This window comes from Procambarus clarkii, chromosome 85 (genome assembly GCF_040958095.1).
Source record: "Procambarus clarkii isolate CNS0578487 chromosome 85, FALCON_Pclarkii_2.0, whole genome shotgun sequence".
Taxonomy (NCBI): domain Eukaryota; kingdom Metazoa; phylum Arthropoda; class Malacostraca; order Decapoda; family Cambaridae; genus Procambarus; species Procambarus clarkii.
The window spans coordinates 15,247,611-15,266,986 of NC_091234.1; the positions used below are offsets into that span (position 1 = coordinate 15,247,611).

General features: G+C 42.5%; 1 protein-coding gene across 9 annotated transcripts in view; it reads right to left on the minus strand.

Moving 5' to 3' along the window:
- The window catches only part of LOC123746729 (putative neural-cadherin 2), a 256,472-nt gene that overhangs the window by 54,805 nt on the left and 182,291 nt on the right, over nt 1-19,376 (minus strand). For all 9 annotated transcript variants that reach the window (XM_069316740.1, XM_045728469.2, XM_069316744.1 and 6 more), the window contains 8 exons: nt 18,878-19,012; nt 14,150-14,327; nt 10,742-10,975; nt 10,188-10,351; nt 9,211-9,366; nt 5,730-5,906; nt 2,202-2,390; nt 841-1,054 (listed from right to left, as the gene is read on the minus strand). In XM_069316740.1, coding sequence (XP_069172841.1) covers nt 841-1,054; nt 2,202-2,390; nt 5,730-5,906; nt 9,211-9,366; nt 10,188-10,351; nt 10,742-10,975; nt 14,150-14,327; nt 18,878-19,012 — 1,447 coding nt within the window. The remainder of the gene's footprint in view (nt 1-840; nt 1,055-2,201; nt 2,391-5,729; nt 5,907-9,210; nt 9,367-10,187; nt 10,352-10,741; nt 10,976-14,149; nt 14,328-18,877; nt 19,013-19,376) is intronic.

The window sequence follows — 19,376 nt, forward strand, 5'->3', positions numbered from 1 at the left end:
CAACTTTAGCCAAGAAAATGGCAGCCATGGTCTCATCTGTCGTAGGTCACCGGGAAAGACTGCCAGACATGAAGCAGTCAATGACATCAAGAGAAATTTGGCTACAGCTGGGTGTCCAGCATAGAGGGAACCTCAGTTGTGCAGACCTGGTAACAGTCACAAATGCCCAGATGGAATCACCCTGCAGCCATGGAGGGAAGGTAGACAGGTCGTATGGGACTACACGTGTGCATCTACATTGGCTGATACCCATCTACCTTACAGTACAGCTGAGGGAGGTGGGGCAGCAATCTTCAGGGAGATCCAGAAAACTAACAAGTACAGGGACCTAGAACATTGTTGCAGGTTTGTGCCGATAGGCTCCGAGACCTGGGCACCTGGGGTAAATGTGCACTTAAGTTCCTAAAGGAGGCGAGTAAGGAACTCGTTAGGAAAACTAAAGACTCAAGAGCGGCCAGTTTCCTGTTCCAGCGCCTCAGTGTCGCGATCTAGAGAGGAAATGCATGCTGTATCATCTTGGGCACGCACCCCAACCTCCAAAGAGCTGGATGGCATCTTCAGTGTTATAAGTGTGTGTTTTCTGTAAACTGTAGCAATGTAATAAAATAAAATTAAAAGAAAAGAAAAAAATAGGGGTGGTAGGAGAAGAAAATATTAAAAGTGTTCAGTAAGAATCCACAAGGTATTCTCTGAATACTTTATTTTCTTCTTACAGATAACACAGATAATAAAAAAATTAAGACATTATTCTGTCCCACGACTTATTAACTAATATTACGCTAAAACTACTGTAGTCATTTAGCCAAGGTAGGAGGAAAAATAATGAAGAAAACTACCTACTCTTGTTGAATTTGACGTTGATGGTTGCTCTGATGTGTAGCGGAGCGCGGGGGTCAAGGGTGATGGTAAAGGGTGGGCCGTGACCTAGCTTCCAGTCATCTGGGTCACCGAGCCTGACCTCGGCCACCACCTGCGGCATGGCGTTCTCCACCACTTGTACTTCCCGCGGTTCGGCCAGAAATGGCGGGTTGTCATTCACATCAGTTACATTCACCTGTAAGAGAGTGGACTGCAAGATAAAGGTAAGAAAACAGAGGGGTTTGTGGGGAGATCTGTCATGTCTGATTATCCACATAACATGAGATTATTATTCTCACATTACTGTATAGAGAATATTTTCTTGTAAAATAGGGAATATTTTATGAGAATAGATTTAAAGCAAACGGGAATATGAAAGTACATGGAAAGCCATCTCTAACATCCTAGGGTCTAAACAACAGGAAAGCCATCTCTAACATCCTAGGGTCTAAACAGGAAAGCCATCTCTAACATCCTAGGGTCTAAACAACAGGAAAGCCATCTCTAACATCCTAGGGTCTAAACAGGAAAGCCATCTCTAACATCCTAGGGTCTAAACAACAGGAAAGCCATCTCTAACATCCTAGGGTCTAAACAACAATCACATAACAAGCAGATAAAATTCTCCTGGGACTTGGTACAAATAAATTAGATACTGCGACAGACTTAGATTTTGCAACTGAATTCAATAGCTTCTTTTCATCAATTGGTACTAATCTTGCCAGAAAAATCCTAAAGACCCAGACACAGGTTACTACATATCTCACAGGCAGCTATCCTAACACACTACTCCTTTTACCAGTCAGTCCAACATTATATCCACAATTCAATCAAAATTAAAGCTAGGAACATAATTGAAATACCATCTATGATATGTACGAGTGCTGACCCTGCTCTTGCATTACCCATAGCTCTGCAATTTAACACATCTCTAGAGTGTCTTTTCCTGATATCCTTAAAAAGCAAGAGTGACGCCAGTTCATAAAAGTGGCGAGACAACTGAAAATTACAGACCAATATCGAATCTACCTATTCTTCCAAAAATACTTGAACAAAATTTCCCTGTCTTACGTACGGTATCTGTGCATGGGGTTCAACCTCTGCAAATTACCTCAAGCCTATTATCACTCGGCAAAAATCTGCTATGAGAACTATTAACAAACTCTGTCTTCAGACAACACACAGCCCCTCTATTCAAGTCCCTTAACATACTAAACATACACTCACTCCACACATTCTCATGTGCTATCTTCATGAACAAAATCTTGTTCCTTAATGCTAATCTTGATCTGAAACTTTTCCTTGATCCTTCATTGTTACCCTTACCCATCAACAACACTCACTGTGAGGGTGGCTGTAGCAGTCCTGGGCGGCACACCGTCGTCCACCGCCCACACCAGCAGCGTGTGGTCGTGGGCACTCTCACGGTCCAGTTCGCCCACCAACACCACCCCGCCCGTCCCGTCCACGTTGAACAGCCCTCCAGGATCGCTTGCCGGGGCGATGGTGTAATTCACTCTGCTCTCTCCTCCCTGAAGGACAAGACCAGTTAGGGATAGTGGTAGATGTTGTGACTGCATAGTGAAAGGGAAGTAGCGAGACACACAAAGAGTTAGTGATGGAGATAGAGTAGTAGTAGTTGTATGCAAAAAGAGCATAAAGTAATGAGGGCCATAACTCACCCCTCCTTAATTTTCTCTCTAGTAAAAATTCAATTTGATTCTCACTTCACTATCGATAATTTATTTGTACAAAGTCCCAGGCTAACTTCTAGCATAATAAGTTAGGATAAGCTGAGTACAATTAGAACCAAGCAAAGAGGAGGCAAGCTCTTGATTTCATACCAACAGTCTCAAAATAGTGCCCTGTTCTCTCTCACCATTCTAACAGCTGTTTTTGGCAAGAGAAATGTGGGAAAGTGTGATGTTACTCGGACACAAAAAAAAAATGTTGCTTCCAGGTTATAAGTGGAGAAGGCAGGAGCCCCTCCAGCGATCATGTTGGTGGTGGGAATGATTGCCAACCAGCAGACGAGATGTGATGACATAACACTAAGGCAGCAATAAAAGGCAAACAAGTACTGGTAATACAAGAGCACGGAATGGTGTTCCCAATTTCTCGATGCATATTCGCTAAAAGTTTACTTCAATTCGAAGTTTGTTCATGACAAAAGAAAATTTTTTGCATGGTTAGTAAACTTTTGTGGCTAACCTCCCAGCGATTGGCAGGACTAAAGTCTAAATCAGTCAAACGTTTCTGTTTATAATTGACTTATTCCTGTCATTCCTGTCAACAGGCTAATGAGCACCAGCTGCTGGTGGGAGCTGACTGTATTGTCTATGAAAGCCAATTAGATGTTCAAGGATCTGCATATATTGTGGAGATGTTTGCATATTGGATAATGATCCTCAGTATGGAAGTGAAAATTTGAAGGAAAATTACCAGGGTGTAACCCAACACCTGAGAATGGAATATAATTTTTTTTGTGGCTGGTGTAAGCAGCAAGGCAGATATGGGAGTGTTCAGACAGTCCTCGTAGAGTGACAGTGGTATGTCCCTGTAAGTTAATCAAGTGTGGTTGTGAAATGACTTTACAGCCAATCATCAATGTGTGAAATGAAATGACGAGTATGTTTGTGAAATGCTATAATAAGCGATGTACTGTGAATCTATCGTGAAACAGCATTGAATTAGATAAGTTAAAGTTAACTAATGACAATGACTTCAGTCCATTCACTACTTCATGGACTTCAGTCCATTCACATTCACTACTAATGTAGTGAATTATGGTGATAATAAAGTTGAGATACTGTGTCTCATGGTGGCACTCCAGATTCTGTTGTGTATAATTATGATGACATCAAGTTGGCCCCCCATCAGTAATGTTTGAAATTTTACAATGTGTAAATTTTTGTCAGATATTAATATAATATAGTTTTTTAAAGGAAATTTGTGTGTACAACAAAAAAATGGTCATTACTAACATATAGATATAATTTAGAAATTTGAGACAAAGGGTTATATAATATTTTGATTAATTACCTCAACTAAATTGTTAACATTCATATTTATAAAGCTTAATTACAATTCACACCAGAAATAAATCCCTCTTTGATATTCCCAGAGTCAAACTTAATCTGTGTAAACACACTATGCAAATAAAGAGACTTAGTCTATGGAACTCGCTCCCTAACGAATTGAAAAGCTGTCAAACTTTATTCCATGCCTTATTTAAACAAGGTTCCATGCCTTATTTAAAAATAAAACCAAAAAGCACTATTTTCATCTTCATAGTTTCCTACCTAGTGTTTTAAACTCATTGTATCTAGTACTACCCAATCCCCCAGTATATGTACCTTAACCATACAACTTTACAATTGTAATCATTGCTGTCACCAAATATCATGGTTGTTCTATTAAATGCATATTTAATTGCATTATACCTTGAAATAATCCTCAAATTATGCTACCATGTACCAGTTGATAACCCTCAAATTTTTCTTTAATGTATTTACTATATAATCTTTGTCAAATTTTCTTACAATGTACCTGTAAACATTTTTTTCAATTTTGCAAAATTATTTACTTATAATTATTAGATTAAGGACCTGCCCAAAATGCTGTGTGCGCTAGTGGCATTACAAGAATGTAAAAACATAAATGTTATGTACTCTCATAAACCCAATGTACCTTCTTGTATAATATATACTGTATATATATAAATAAATGTTGGTATTGAGTTGTGTTGTAGATATTGCCACAGTAATATTATAAAATAAAATATTTATTCAGGTAAAAATATATACACAAGTTACAAAGAGAATGTTAGATTTCTAGATGGAGCTAGACTATACTATGCCTAAAGCCACTAATACACACAGTGTTTCAGGCAAGATGTGGGGAAAAACACAGACTGATTATATTATGGTGTTAGTATTGTCATGGTGGTAATGAGTTGTGTTGTAGGTATTTCCATAGTAGTATTATGTTGTGTTGTTGATATTATCATTGTGGTACCGAGTTGTGTTATTGATATTGCCAAGGATACATTGTTATCAGCATTGTCAAGATATATTGTGTCGTGTTGTTGGCTTTGCCATGGTTCTATGTGTTGTCTTTAGCATTGTTCTCTTGCACTTAAGTATGGTGTTGTGTGGTATTCCGGACACAATTTGTCTTGTGCAGCCTAGCGAGTCCAGCTGAACCAATTTACTAAGGATGAGGAAATATATGTAACAGATGTACATAATTGGTGTTCTACTACTATCACTACTACTATTACTACCACCAACACCACTGTTACTACCACCACTGCTACTACCAAAGAATAAATCCACAGGAGCCACTGATGAGGGTTCGAACCTATGCACTGGGTGTTCCCAGGCGCGCTCTAGTCGACTACACCGCAACATGGTAAAAGAATTGCAACCTGAGGTACCACTGCACCCACAAGGGGTCCCGAGGCTTCCACTGAAACCTAACTGGGGTTTTGCACAATTCCCCAATGCACTCTGGCTCTCTCAACCAGAAGTTCTACTGCTGATGCCTCCTTCAATACGCATAGAAATCACATTAATGTGATACTGTATATCAATTTGTTCATCGATATATCACGGTGATTTCTCTGTGTACTGTCACTACTACTACCACCACCACCAGTACTGCTGCAAATATTAAATTAAATTAAATTCAATCTTTTATTCAGGTCATTACAACTACTACAGCTACCACCACTACTGTTACTACCTCAACTACTGCAACCACAACAAGTACTGCAATTACCACCACTACAACAACAATTACTACATCTATTACTACTATTACCACCACTACAACTACCACCACTGCTACTATGATGCCTCTCTGCTCACCCCATCAATATCATGAGCGGTGAAGGTAGCGAGGTGCGTGCCTGTAGGAGTATCTTCGGGCAGTGTGAGGTGCTTGTGGTCCTCTGTGAAGGTGGGCGAGTTGTCGTTGGCGTCCACTAGGTGAAGGTTGACCCAGGTAGCGTCCAGGTGATACTTCTCCTGCCAGCCAGACGTCCCCTGCAGGTGAGAGAGACAGCTGCTACATGGCCAGTCTTGGCACGTGCACGGCTTGGATTACCCGCTTGTATTAGTACAAACAATTCTTTATTAATGGGGACTGTGAAATGGGGGAGCTCCTCCCCCATTTCACAGCCCTCCTCTTGTCTTCCCCTTAGTCCCCTTATCTCCTCCTCTTCCCCTTGCCCCCAACTTCTTCTCCTTCCTCTTCTAACCTGTCTACCCTCTCTTCTTAATGCCCCCCCCCCCTTTCTTATTATTCCTGTTATAGATTCAGCTACTTGGAACAAGTTCCAAGTAGCTGAAGTAGCCAAGTACAGGTTCAAAGTTCCCGTGCTACTTGGAACTTGTTCCAAGTAGCACGGGCTATGGTGAGCCCGTAGTGGAATAACCACCTTCACTATACTGTCTTCGTAACCAAAATCACTTTCACGAAATTATGATAATTCTGTACATCATAAAGTTGCTTCATGCTCCCACGCATTTCAGATTCTTTATTCAGGTAATTAATAATAAATATTTCGATTGAGTTTAACCATTCCAGTGAATATGGGATATGTTTTATACAAACTTAATTCAAGGTCATAAGTTTAGTTGTACTGGTCTTCGTTCAAGCGGCCAACCTGATCAGTTAATTTGGCAACCTGCACGAATAAATATAGTATATGGGACACACGATTAGTTAGATATTGGTAATATTGTCATATGAACTCGGACCAGAATCTATTCCAATCTAGAGTCTTCTAGCTTATATGATCAGACACCACTGGAGGGATTAAATTATTTATGTATAATTTAAATAGGATTAGTAATTATTATTATGTGAATGAGAAGGCCTCGGCTGGGGCCAGATTCACGCAAGCACTTACGAACCTGTACATCTTTCCTCAATCTTTGACGGCTTTGGTTACATTTATTAAACAGTTTACAAGCATGAAAACTTGCCAATCAACTGTTGTTATTGTTATAAACAGCCTCCTGGTGCTTCGGAGCTCATTAACTGTTTAATAATTGTAAACAAAGCCGTCAAAGATTGAGAAAAAATGTACAGGTTCGTAAGTGTTTGCGTAACTTTTTCGTGAATCTAGCCCAGCTGGCTATCAGTCTGGGCGAGGTTCTTCTGGTCACGCGCTGGTTTCAATATGGCCGCTCCAACCCATGTCTGCCCTTAATGGATGACAATTGACTCCTTGTATTATTATGATAACCCTGCCAGTAAGTTAGTACGTAATTATCAAAAGAATGCATCAAGCCGGGAAGGCTATGTAGCACCATCAAACGTGCGGGATAATCACTAGGGCGACTAAATATCACCAAGGATGTCACTACAAGAACAAAAACGCATAAGGCAAACAATATTAAAAATATCCGATTCACCAAGAATTCTATGGAGGGACAAGTGACCGCGAGGGACGGTCGGGACATTCAATGTTTCCGTATTTATTTATACACAAGGAGGTACATTAGGTTTATGCGAGTATATAGCATTGATGTTTGACATTCTTGTAAAGTAAGGATATACACAACATTAAGAGGGACAGTTTGGACAATAAAGAGCAGGGTGGCGCTCCACTCACCACCGCACTGAGCACTTGGTTTTGGCAAAAACTTCATAGTGCAATTGTTGAGAATATATTTTTGTTGTACATTTATAAATGTTCAGAGAAAGTTAATGTTAAAAAGTTTCCAAACTCAACCATTTTCATTTCAAGGAATCAAGACTGGTGTGAGAGTGAAGAGAGTGAGATAGGAAGTATAGGTTTGAGGGAAGTGAGGTATGTTTGAGAGAGAGAGATGGTAGGGACGTGTAAATGTGGAGGACGCGATTAAGAGAGGAGGGAGTGGACGGGGAGAGAGACTTGTAAACGTGGAGGGGGAGAGACCGAAATTGAGAGACATGAGAGTGGAGAGGGGGAGAGAGACGTGAGAGTGGAGAGGGGGAGAGAGACGTGAGAGTGGAGAGGGGGAGAGAGACGTGAGAGTGGAGAGGGGGAGAGAGACGTGAGAGTGGAGAGGGGGAGAGAGACGTGAGAGTGGAGAGGGGGAGAGAGACGTGAGAGTGGAGAGGGGGAGAGAGACGTGAGAGTGGAGAGGGGGAGAGAGACGTGAGAGTGGAGAGGGGGAGAGAGACGTGAGAGTGGAGAGGGGGAGAGAGACGTGAGAGTGGAGAGGGGGAGAGAGACGTGAGAGTGGAGAGGGGGAGAGAGATGTGAGAGTGGAGAGGGAGAGAGAGAGACGTGAGTGGAGGGAGGGAGGGAGAGAGAGAGAGACGTGAGAGTGGAGGGAGGGAGGGAGGGAGAGAGAGAGAGACGTGAGAGTGGAGGGGAGGGAGGGAGTGGAGAGGGGGAGAGAGACGTGAGAGTGGAGAGGGGGAGAGAGACGTGAGAGTGGAGAGGGGGAGAGAGACGTGAGAGTGGAGAGGGGGAGAGAGACGTGAGAGTGGAGAGGGGGAGAGAGATGTGAGAGTGGAGAGGGAGAGAGAGAGACGTGAGTGGAGGGAGGGAGGGAGAGAAAGAGAGACGTGAGAGTGGAGGGAGGGAGGGAGAGAGAGAGAGACGTGAGAGTGGAGGGAGGGAGGGAGAGAGAGAGAGACGTGAGAGTGGAGGGAGGGAGGGAGGGAGGGAGGGAGGGAGGGAGGGAGGGAGGGAGAGAGAGAGAGAGAGACGTGAGTGGAGGGAGAGAGAGAGACGTGAGTGGAGGGAGAGAGAGAGACGTGAGAGTGAGGGAGAGAGAGTGACGTGAGAGTGAGGGAGAGAGGGGGAGAGAGAGACGTGAGAGAGTGAGGGGGAGAGAGAGAGAGACGTGAGAGTGGAGAGGGAGAGCCATGCGGGAGAGAGAGAGTGCAGACAGGGAGGACTGAAGTAAAACTGGCAATGTGTTACAGCAAACCCCGCCAGGATCACCGCCACAAATTACTAATATAAACCACCTGGAGGCAGATTACAAGGTGGAGGTGAAGTGAAGTGCTCAGTCTTGCCGTCACTGGCGCCGCAACAACACGTTACTCACTCCTGCGCCATCTGATGCTCACTGGGCAAACCTCCCACCAATTTATGGCCAGTACGCCAAGGTGCATAGTGCTCCTGGCTGTCTGGGTTCGAATCCTTCTGGGGTGTGGAGTTTTTAGTTGTATATTGGCTTGCGACCCATTCAAACTTGTTCGCATACACCTCATGCATATTTATACACACAGGCGGGCCGAAAGAGCAGAGCTTAACCCCCGCAAGCACAACTAGGTGATTACACACACACACTTGGTTATAAAGGCAATCTCACTGCCAACGGGAGGTATAGGACAACGTACCATGTCGGTCACTTGGACTCTGAAGCGGAAGCCTCGCCGGTGTTCTGGGTTCTCGTAATCGAGCGGGGCGACGGCCCTGAGGTCCCCGCCAGGGCCCCCACCACGACGCCCAGACACCCGGAACATGTCCCACCCACGCCCACTGCCAGGGACCACCTGAGGGGGAGGGCACAGGGGAGAATAATGTTAGGCCTCAGTGATGTAGTGTTGATAGTACAGACCAGAGTTTATTATCTCTCTCCTGACCTCGATATCTTCCCCCCTATAGTAAGCATTCCCCGGGGTGCTGAAATCAATTTTATTAGTGGTCTCTCTGCGGCCATTTTATATACTCTTGTATGGGAAAAGTGTTCCTTGGAATCATACTCTTGATTTTTTTTATCACTGAAGCAATCATGCGTGCAGTCAAGTAATGATGTACGGAAGTACTGGAGTGTGAAAGCTTTCTCAGTGGGTACTGAGGTAGGAACGTTGAGAAACGCTGTACATCAGGTTACTGGGATTACATTTGCTTCACTAATTCAATGATAAAGTAAACTTGAATGAAGTGCGCTTGCATGGACTATATAGGTCAGATGTTCTCAACCGGGGGGGGGGGGTGAGAGGAGTAATTACTTCACTATGGAAGGAATTTAATAAGGAAAAAAAATCAGGACTACAGACTCAAACTATTGAAATATTGATTTTCCTCCAAGCTAAAATTCTATAGATTTTACAGTCTAAAGGGCATCACAATTTATTGTACCTCACTGATTAAAGATAGATAACTATTAAATTTGTATATGCATATTATTTGGAATGAAATTTACCGAGACAGCCAATCTAGGGACGATATGGGGGGGTGGGGGGTTACATTCGAACATATGGTGAAAATGGTGCAAGAGGCACACCAAAGTCTGAGGAGCCGTGGTAAACACGTCCACGATTAGGAAGGAGAGAGGGAACTTCTTGTTTTATCTACTGACAACGTAACTGACCCTAAAAGTAAAGTTATTGGAGACGTCTTGGTCGAGGACGGAGAGCGTGGCGAGGACATGGTCTGGTGGGAGACTCTCCGACACGTCCAGGGTCCACTCTGGCTTGGAGAACCTCGGAGGCACGTCGTTCACATCGGCCACCTCCACCAGCACCGTCCCTGTACCTGCAAGCACATCACACTCACACACTGTTTCTGGTACTCAATAAGGTATATCAAGGTATATTTTTGTCAGCTGATATAATTAATCTAATCTTATTGTATAATAAGTAATACATTCTATAGTAATTCACTTTTTTCTTCACCTTGAAAAACAAACAAAAGTTTTGGAGAACTCCTCCAACTAAACCCTGATGCAAGAATAATAGAGGGATAGAAGCCCTAAACCAAAAGAACAAAAGAATGAAAAAACAGCATTCTTGCATTTCGTGGAAATCTCTAATATACTTACGTGCTAGCAAATTATTTAACATAGCTAAATCTTTCTTTTTTCAAGATACCCATGAACAAGAACTGGAATGTCGAGTGGTATAAAACTAGCCACTTCTTATGTACCTTTGAGTCCGCCTCCGTCTGTAGCCACAACCTGGATAGCGTAGCGTTGTGTCTTCTCTCTGTCGAGGCAACACAGCGCCGTAGTGATGTGACCCATCTCACTGTCCACAGCGAAGATGGGTCGACCTGACGCTTCGTCGATGACGTTTTTCTCCAGAGAGTAGACGAGGCGGGCATTGTGTCCCTCCCGTGGGTCGTCGTTGTCGGTGGCCGACACCTGTGCTACCGACGCTCCTGGCCAAAGACATCAAGTGGAAGTAATTATCAAAAGTAATCTTTAAGGAGGCAAAACTTAGCAACAGCCAGGTGGACCAAACTCTCACAAGTCAAGTCTGGCCTCGGGCCGGGCTTGGGGGAGTAGAAGAACTCCCAGAACCCCATCAACCAGGTATCTGGTTAGGATATTAAAAGTTGTTCAATGTCAACCAAACTTTTTTGACTAGTTGTATATGAAAATGGCTGCAACTGTTCCAAGTTTCAGTATCTCAGCCTAAATAGAAAGGGAGATTTATTTTTCCAAAGAATTTTCAACATTTCTAAAAAATTCACTACAACTACAGGTGTCAAATGAAATCATTTCTATAACTCTCATCTATCACATTAGCATATAATAAAGAATTTTACCAACTGGATTATCCAAAATATGTTTAGTTTTACTAAGTCAAAGTTCCCTAAAAAGTTATGCAAATATATCATGTTTATATTTATAAAATCAATAAATGAACTTCTTAGGAAGACTATGTTGCAGATATAAATTAGAAATACCAGCAGGTATATGTATATAGAGAGTGTATCAGGAACACCTATCTTGGCCTCATGATACATGATGCGCCTGTAATGAAAACATTAATAAAAATGTTGACATTAACGGACACGTGTCAAAGAAAATGTGCCAATCGCCACTTTAATGAAAACGTGGCGGATGACACATTTAAACAAAGAAGATACAGCTGTGTAATAAACGAATAGCAGGAAGAAACCCCCTACCTCAGCTTACCATGATTCGCTGTAAGTACCAACCTAATCAACACTGCCTTGGCCTCACGGAGCTTGTAGCCTCGGCTTGGCTGGGGTATTAAACCGATGTTTTTCTTGCCACATGAATAAGCTTAAGTAAATAATGAGAAGCCATGGAAGCCTGTGGCAAGCAACTGAAATGTTAAAAACCACACACACACACAAGGTTCCCCATGACTGATGGAACCACACGAGGCTCCACCCAACTGAAAGAACCACACGAGGCTCCACCCAACTGAAAGAACCACACGAGGCTCCACCCAACTGAAAGAACCACACGAGGCTCCACCCAACTGAAAGAACCACACGAGGCTCCACCCAACTGAAAGAACACCACGAGGCTCCACCCAACTGAAAGAACCACACGAGGCTCCACCCAACTGAAAGAACCACACGAGGCTCCACCCAACTGAAAGAACACCACGAGGCTCCACCCAACTGAAAGAACCACACGAGGCTCCACCCAACTGAAAGAACACCACGAGGCTCCACCCAACTGAAAGAACCACACGAGGCTCCACCCAACTGAAAGAACCACACGAGGCTCCACCCAACTGAAAGAACCACACGAGGCTCCACCCAACTGAAAGAACCACACGAGGCTCCACCCAACTGAAAGTACCACACGAGGCTCCACCCAACTAAAAGAACACCACGAGGCTCTTTCAGACGCTTGGGGCTAGCCTCACCAAAATTTACAAAAGTGATCAATTACCCATATCATGTCCCACCTTGGGTATGGGACTGACAATGACTGGTCGGGGGTCTGCCTAAATTAAATACTTTAATCAATATTAACAGGAATACACACACTCGTGCGATTTACATATAGTCGATTGTTAAATATTTGGTGTGTTTCCCGTAGGGTTTTTCATTGCTTTGCAATAATAAATTTTCTGAGACCAATACAGTTATTTCAGTGCTTCTTAATATTTTTGAGACAGAAGAAGAGAGGGTAAGCAGAAGGGAAAGGGGGAAGAGGGTAGAAGAGGGCGAGGAGCAGGGAGAGAATGAGAAGGGGAGGAAGTTGGGAGGGACCAAATGGGAGACTAAGGGGAGAGGGATGATGGGGGAAGGGAGAGATATGGTGAAGTAACTTTTAGTTCATTATATAGTTATAATGTATAAATATTTATAATTTTGGTATTTGTGATTTTGCTATGCGATTTTCAGTATAGTGACAAATAGTGTCGTCACATCTGGCAAGATTTTGCATTCACCAAACCAGATATTAAGTGAGCTTAACTTCTATATTCTTGGATGATGGCATCTTAGCATGTTCCCAAGACTCCCTCCTGGGGACATCAGAACAATCCAGGAACAAGGTACAAGTTTAGGCTTCACCCTGAACTCTTCTTAGTGCGAAATAACCTGTTCTAACCTTAATCTGTTCTGCTAGGTGTCAGGAGACAGCAAATAAAACCCCTTTTAAGAAACTATACTGTCGTCTATGCCTTCACATGCCCATTTGGGGACTGTCCGTCCCAACTAATACATAGGCAAGACAACATCCCTTTCAAGACGCCTAATAATGCAGATATACTCATTATATATACTAACATATACTAATGCAGATATACTAACAAGAGATTTACTCAAACAACAGTAAAATAATCGACAGATACAGCGACAACAGAAGACTGGACATCGGCGAGACATTATACATCAGGAAACCCAAGCCATTCATCACTTGCCATATAGCACCAAATTACACACTGACAACTTCCAGACCACGACGGAACAGACAACATCTGTCCCAGTCATCATGCAAACTGGAGTGACAAGATACAATGGACCTATAAGTGAGGTGCTTCCCCTTCACCTAATCCTCGGGTATATACCATGCACCAAGAAACTTTTGTAATTATATGTTAGTTGGTTGTTGATTGCTGGTCTGGACTTCTTTATATGCAGCGCCTCGCAGATGTAGTCTGCGATTTCCAGTCTTCGATTTCAGTCTTTCCAGTCTTACGATTTCCAGACAGTCACCAGTCTTTTGCTGTCGTTATACCTGTCGATTACGTCAGTGTTGCTTGTCAAGATATGTCTGTTGATGATCTAGTTGTGTGTAAAGATTATATGCTCCTTGATGGAGCCCTATTGTTTGTGCATTATTAATCGCCTAGACAGAGACGTTGTCTTGCTTATATACTGAGATCTTTGCGGCTTACAGTCCCCAAGTGGGCATGTGAACACAGGCGACGTTGGTCTCCTTTAAGGAGTTATGTTTGGTGTCTGGAGAGTTCTGTCGGATCGAAAGGTGAGGAAATATTTATCACACACACACACATACATCTCCAGAATGCAGCCCGTATCAGCTGTCTAATTCCCAGGTACCTATTTACTGCTAGGTGAACAGAGGCATCAGATGACACCTTGCAGGTCACTCACCCTCGGGAGTGTTCTCGGAGATGGTGGCGTTGACGATGTGCTGTGGGAAATACGGGGCGTTGTCGTTGATGTCTTTGAGGTTGACGTGGACGGCTGTGGTGGCCTCCTGCAGCCCGTCTGACGCCGTCACCTGCAGCCTCCACTGTGACCGTCCGTAAGGCGGGTCGCGGTCCAGTGGCTGGCAGAGTCGGGGGAGAGGACGATTACTGACCAAAGTGGACGCAAGATGCTGACATTACGGATAAAGATGACATTATTTTGCCCAGTGGTAGATGGTATTAGCATGGTATATATTAGGACGGTGTATTCAGGCGATGAGTCACAATAACGTGGCTAAAGTATGTTGACCAGACCACACACTAGAAGGTGAAGGGACGACGACGTTTCGGTCCGTCCTAGACCATTCTCAAGTCGATCCATTCTCAATCGACTTGAGAATGGTCCAGGACGGACCGAAACGTCGTTGTCCCTTCACCTTCTAGTGTGTGGTCTGGTCAACAGGACGGTGTATTTATAAAAATATCAACCCATCCTCATAATAGAACGTCGCATTGTCACATACTCTACCTAAGGTAAAAAATTACCATACTAAATATGGCAGCTGCTCGCGAAATTGACAATGTCCTATTTTCTGCTTTGGGTCCTCTGGTAGGTTAGAATAAGGGCACTTTAGTACGACAGTTTCTCAACGTTTGGAAACCTTAGGAGGTCGGGTTGAATATATATTAACCATATATATTTTGGTATTTTAGCAGACAATTAATGGGAAGGAGACGAGTAAGATTAATAATAAAATATTTTAGTGGGTGGTACAAGATTTATGGGAGGGAAGGTGGTGGAGGAGAAGCCTAGTGTAGGTGGCAGAGGGCCGAGTACAGGAATATGGCAATGTTACTGTCAGTGTTGACGAGAAAATGAAGTCTACCTTTTTATGCTCCGCCTACTAGGCTTGTTGTACCGAGTGCGTTATAAGTGAACTATTCTCATATTCGTATACTTTGTCGAATCTGGCCTTAAGGTTGTGGATGAAGTGGCTTCAACAATTGTTTTCTTTTAGTGTGTTCATATTCTTGACCATTAAAATTAAAATTACATTGACCATTGAAATTGAAATTTTTGGCTGCGTCCCATATATGTTGGCAATTGTACCCAGTTTATATGTTTCCCTCTGGAGACAATATTGGAATTGTATCCACGATCAAATCCTTTCCTCTGACTCCTGTAGCCGCCTTCCCTTATGTTCCCTGGCCCCAGGCAGCATTCGGTACCCTTACTTAAATCTTTGAATATGTTAAATATTAAGTCACTACACATTCTCTGAAGTGTTGTCTATATATTTAAAACTCTGAACTGTAATGCCAATCCTGATCTTAAATGCTCCCTAGAAGGTTGTAACAGAACCCATGGGCACCACACTAGAAACAAATACCTATTTGATATTCCAAGAGTGCGACTTAAATTAACTAGAAATGCTCTACAAATCAAGAGACCCAGAATGTGGAATGACCTTTCCAATCTCGTCAAAGGCTGTTCCTCTCTCAACCAGTTTAAGAGAAAAACTAAGTACTACCTAATAAACGGCATGTAACCTACCTTACCCCCTAAATGTCAACCCATGTCTTGCTCTTTTCAAACCGTTGAGCATGACTTACAAGCTATCACAATGTTACTCTCTCAAACCCTTGCGCAGAAACTCAACACAGCCTTAATTACTCACGACCAGTGAGTCAGTTACCGGCTCCCACCACGGTACGGACTGCGGCAGGTCTCTGACAACCTGATCACGCACTATTGTATGTAATCTTAAGGACGAGTCACACCAATCAGCTCGCCAAGGCGTTCAGGTACGGATATAAGTGATGATAATCCTATCTACGTCACTTGGGGACAGAGATAGAAAATGGGAGAGAGTTCTCGTCTAGCTGTGATTGCCGAAGAGATTCAGCTTTTGAGTTCCATTTCAAAGGTATTCAGTAAAGTTGTATATAGCATACCAAATACGTCGGGTACTGTCATAGCTATATTTTTAATCCGTGTGTGGAGTTTGCCTCCACCACTCCATAATCTGTGCATGAAGTTTGCCTCCACCACTCCATAATCTGTGCATGAAGTTTGCCTCCACCACTCCATAATCTGTGCATGAAGTTTGCCTCCTCCACTCCATAATCTGTGCATGAAGTTTGCCTCCACCACTCCATACTCTGTGCATGAAGTCTGCCTCCACCACTCCATAATCTGTGCATGAAGTTTGCCTCCACCACTCCATAATCTGTGCATGAAGTTTGCCTCCTCCACTCCATAATCTGTGCATGAAGTTTGCCTCCACCACTCCATAATCTGTGCATGAAGTTTGCCTCCACCACTCCATAATCTGTGCATGAAGTTTGCCTCCACCACTCCATAATCTGTGCATGAAGTTTGCCTCCACCACTCCATAATCTGTGCATGAAGTTTGCCTCCACCACTCCATACTCTGTGCATGAAGTCTGCCTCCACCACTCCACAATCCTTGTGAAGGTCACTCCACACTCCACTCCAAGAGATAGTCATCAGTAGGCATCCAGCAGTCAAACGGGCAAACAGACCCTAGTCACAGTGTGTGTAATTTGGTACCAATTAACAGGTTCAACCAACACTCCATAAAGTGTTTCGTCATTATTGTCACCTGTCATTCACGTTTAGAAATGCACAATTACGAGAAACATGTTCATGCTACCTCTTAATATTTGCTTCAAATTCGAAGAGGAAATTGCAAATTTCTCACCATAAACCTATTGCATTTTCAAAATTCAGAACAATTTGTCCCAATTCATTCTAACATAACTTTGTATGTTTATATATATTTCAAATGCACAAGAAAATGTGTAGTTTGTGCGATTTTGTGTTTTGTTTATCTTCTATCGTTTCATTTCAGAACAACTTATCATGACTAAAATAATCTAAGCCATGCATGATATTACTTAATTCTGAATAACTTTATCCTAACTAATCCATCCTAACGTAACTTTGTGTTTAAAAATACACAAGAAAAAGTGTAGTTTGTGAGTTTCTGCACCAGTTTCAAGTCTTTCAATTTTGTCCAGACAAATCTAACGTAGCCTATTTTAAATTTTATTCAACTTGATCCTTTTTATTCAACCGAACTCAAATTTAACCATTCCCCAGTTTAATTTTTGTAACTATAGATATTTATTTCAAATTGTTTGTGTGTATTTGTTTTGATTTTAATCTTAGTTTTTTTTTATAACAAACACGATACTAACAAAACTCAACTTAAACGTGACAATATGCCAATTTCAGGTTTGTTCAAATTGTGTTATGGAAATTGTTAGTTTTGTTCAAAATAATAATTTTTTTTCAAACTGGCAGTTTGTTTAACTGTTTTGTTGATTATCTGAGTCCAACCTAACCAAACTTTACCGAGTTTCAAAGTGTCCAGATCAATTTATTCAAACTGATTCAGTTTGTTCAAACTAAAATAGTTTGTTTAACCTTATATTAAATGTTCGCATCTAACCTAACCAAAGTCCACCCAACCAAGTTTCAGCGTTGTTCATCTTGTGTCGGAAATTCCTACACCAGATTACTAACATCCAATACGACCAGCCAACAAGGTTATACAGTACTAGTTACATACTATTTGCATCAGATGTAGTTTTTTTTTTTTTAGTTTAGTTCATTTATTATGCACCCCATACCCATCTTGTGGGCGGTAGTGGAAAGGGTTACAGAGGCACATAATGGGCTCAGGGACTGAACCCCACAATTCATTTAGCTAAGCAAGTTACAATCTTGAGCTTGTTACAAAATTCAATATAAATCGTCACATCAACAATGGGTTCGAGATCGACCTCAAGTACAGGTTCTAAATGTAATGATTTAATCATTACATTCAGTTGCTTAATTTAGAACCTGTACTTGAGGTCGATCTCGAACCCATTGTTGATGTGACGATTTATATTGAATTTTGTAACAAGCTCAAGATTGTAACTTGCTTAGCTAAATGAATTGTGGGGTTCAGTCCCTGAGCCCATTATGTGCCTCTGTAACCCTTTCCACTACCGCCCACAAGATGGGTATGGGGTGCATAATAAATGAACTAAACTAACGAACATTTAGGATGGATAAAATCAGATGTAAAGATACACATTTGCATCGTAAGGCCAATCAACCAGATATGTAGTACACTGAACGTGTAGTTGGTGGTTAAAGATACTGTATCTTAATGTTTATACTAGAGATTACTATCCTGGGGGGGAGGTAGGAAGTATAATGCTTCTGTAATGCAAATAATACTTCAGAGATCATGGTGTGTGGTAATGGTGTTCACTTTATAGTTTATAACAATTGCAACTGTTGACGAGTCTGGATAACATAATATATGGAGAATAAATACCGAGTCATGCGTCTAGAATATTGAGGTAAGTAAAAGCTTAATTAAGGGCAGGAAAGTCATTAATAAGAGAACCACTTGTTTAGAACATATCATCTTGAGTCTCAACCACATGTGGGGTAGAAGGAAGATAATTTCACTGGATAATGCGCTTGGGACTTGCCAAGATATAGAGGAGTACAAGGTGGAGGAGTAGAAAATGGGAGAAGGTTTACCTTGAGGTGCTGCCGCGGGGACGCCAAGCCCCGGAAGCACCTCAAGGTAACCTCAAGGTAACCTCAAGGTAAGGTACCAGAAGGGAGAAACTCAGTTATAAGAGGAAGTGGAGAACTCACCCGTAGGAGGTGGATGGCCCCGGTGGCCGGGTCAACAGCGAAGCAAGGCCTCGAACCGTTGGTGTAGACGCCGTCACCGGAGAGAGAATACCGCAAGTGGCCGAAGTCGCCGGCGTCCTCGTCCTTGGCTGTGACCTGCAAGGGACAAGCCAAGAGCAGTGAGAAGAGCGATAGGTTATTTGTCGCCACAACTATAACAGTACGAGTGTCTTCCCCGTCTGTATGTGTCTAGGTATTCATTTAAATCAAGTTTTTTTCTAATATGGTTGACCAATAGCTCCCTAGCCCTGCCTTCCATCTCTTGGTCAGTTAAAGCAAAAAATTATGCATCTGTTTCTTTCCGTATTTTCTTTTAAAGTTGTTCATTGAATTTCGTTCATCAGTCTCCTCTTGTAGCCAATTCTATTGCAACTCTTGCGTTTTTTTTCAGACACTTGTTATATATATCATAGTAAGCAACTAGCACAAGGCTTCCGCTCCTTTTCTTAGTATCAATGGT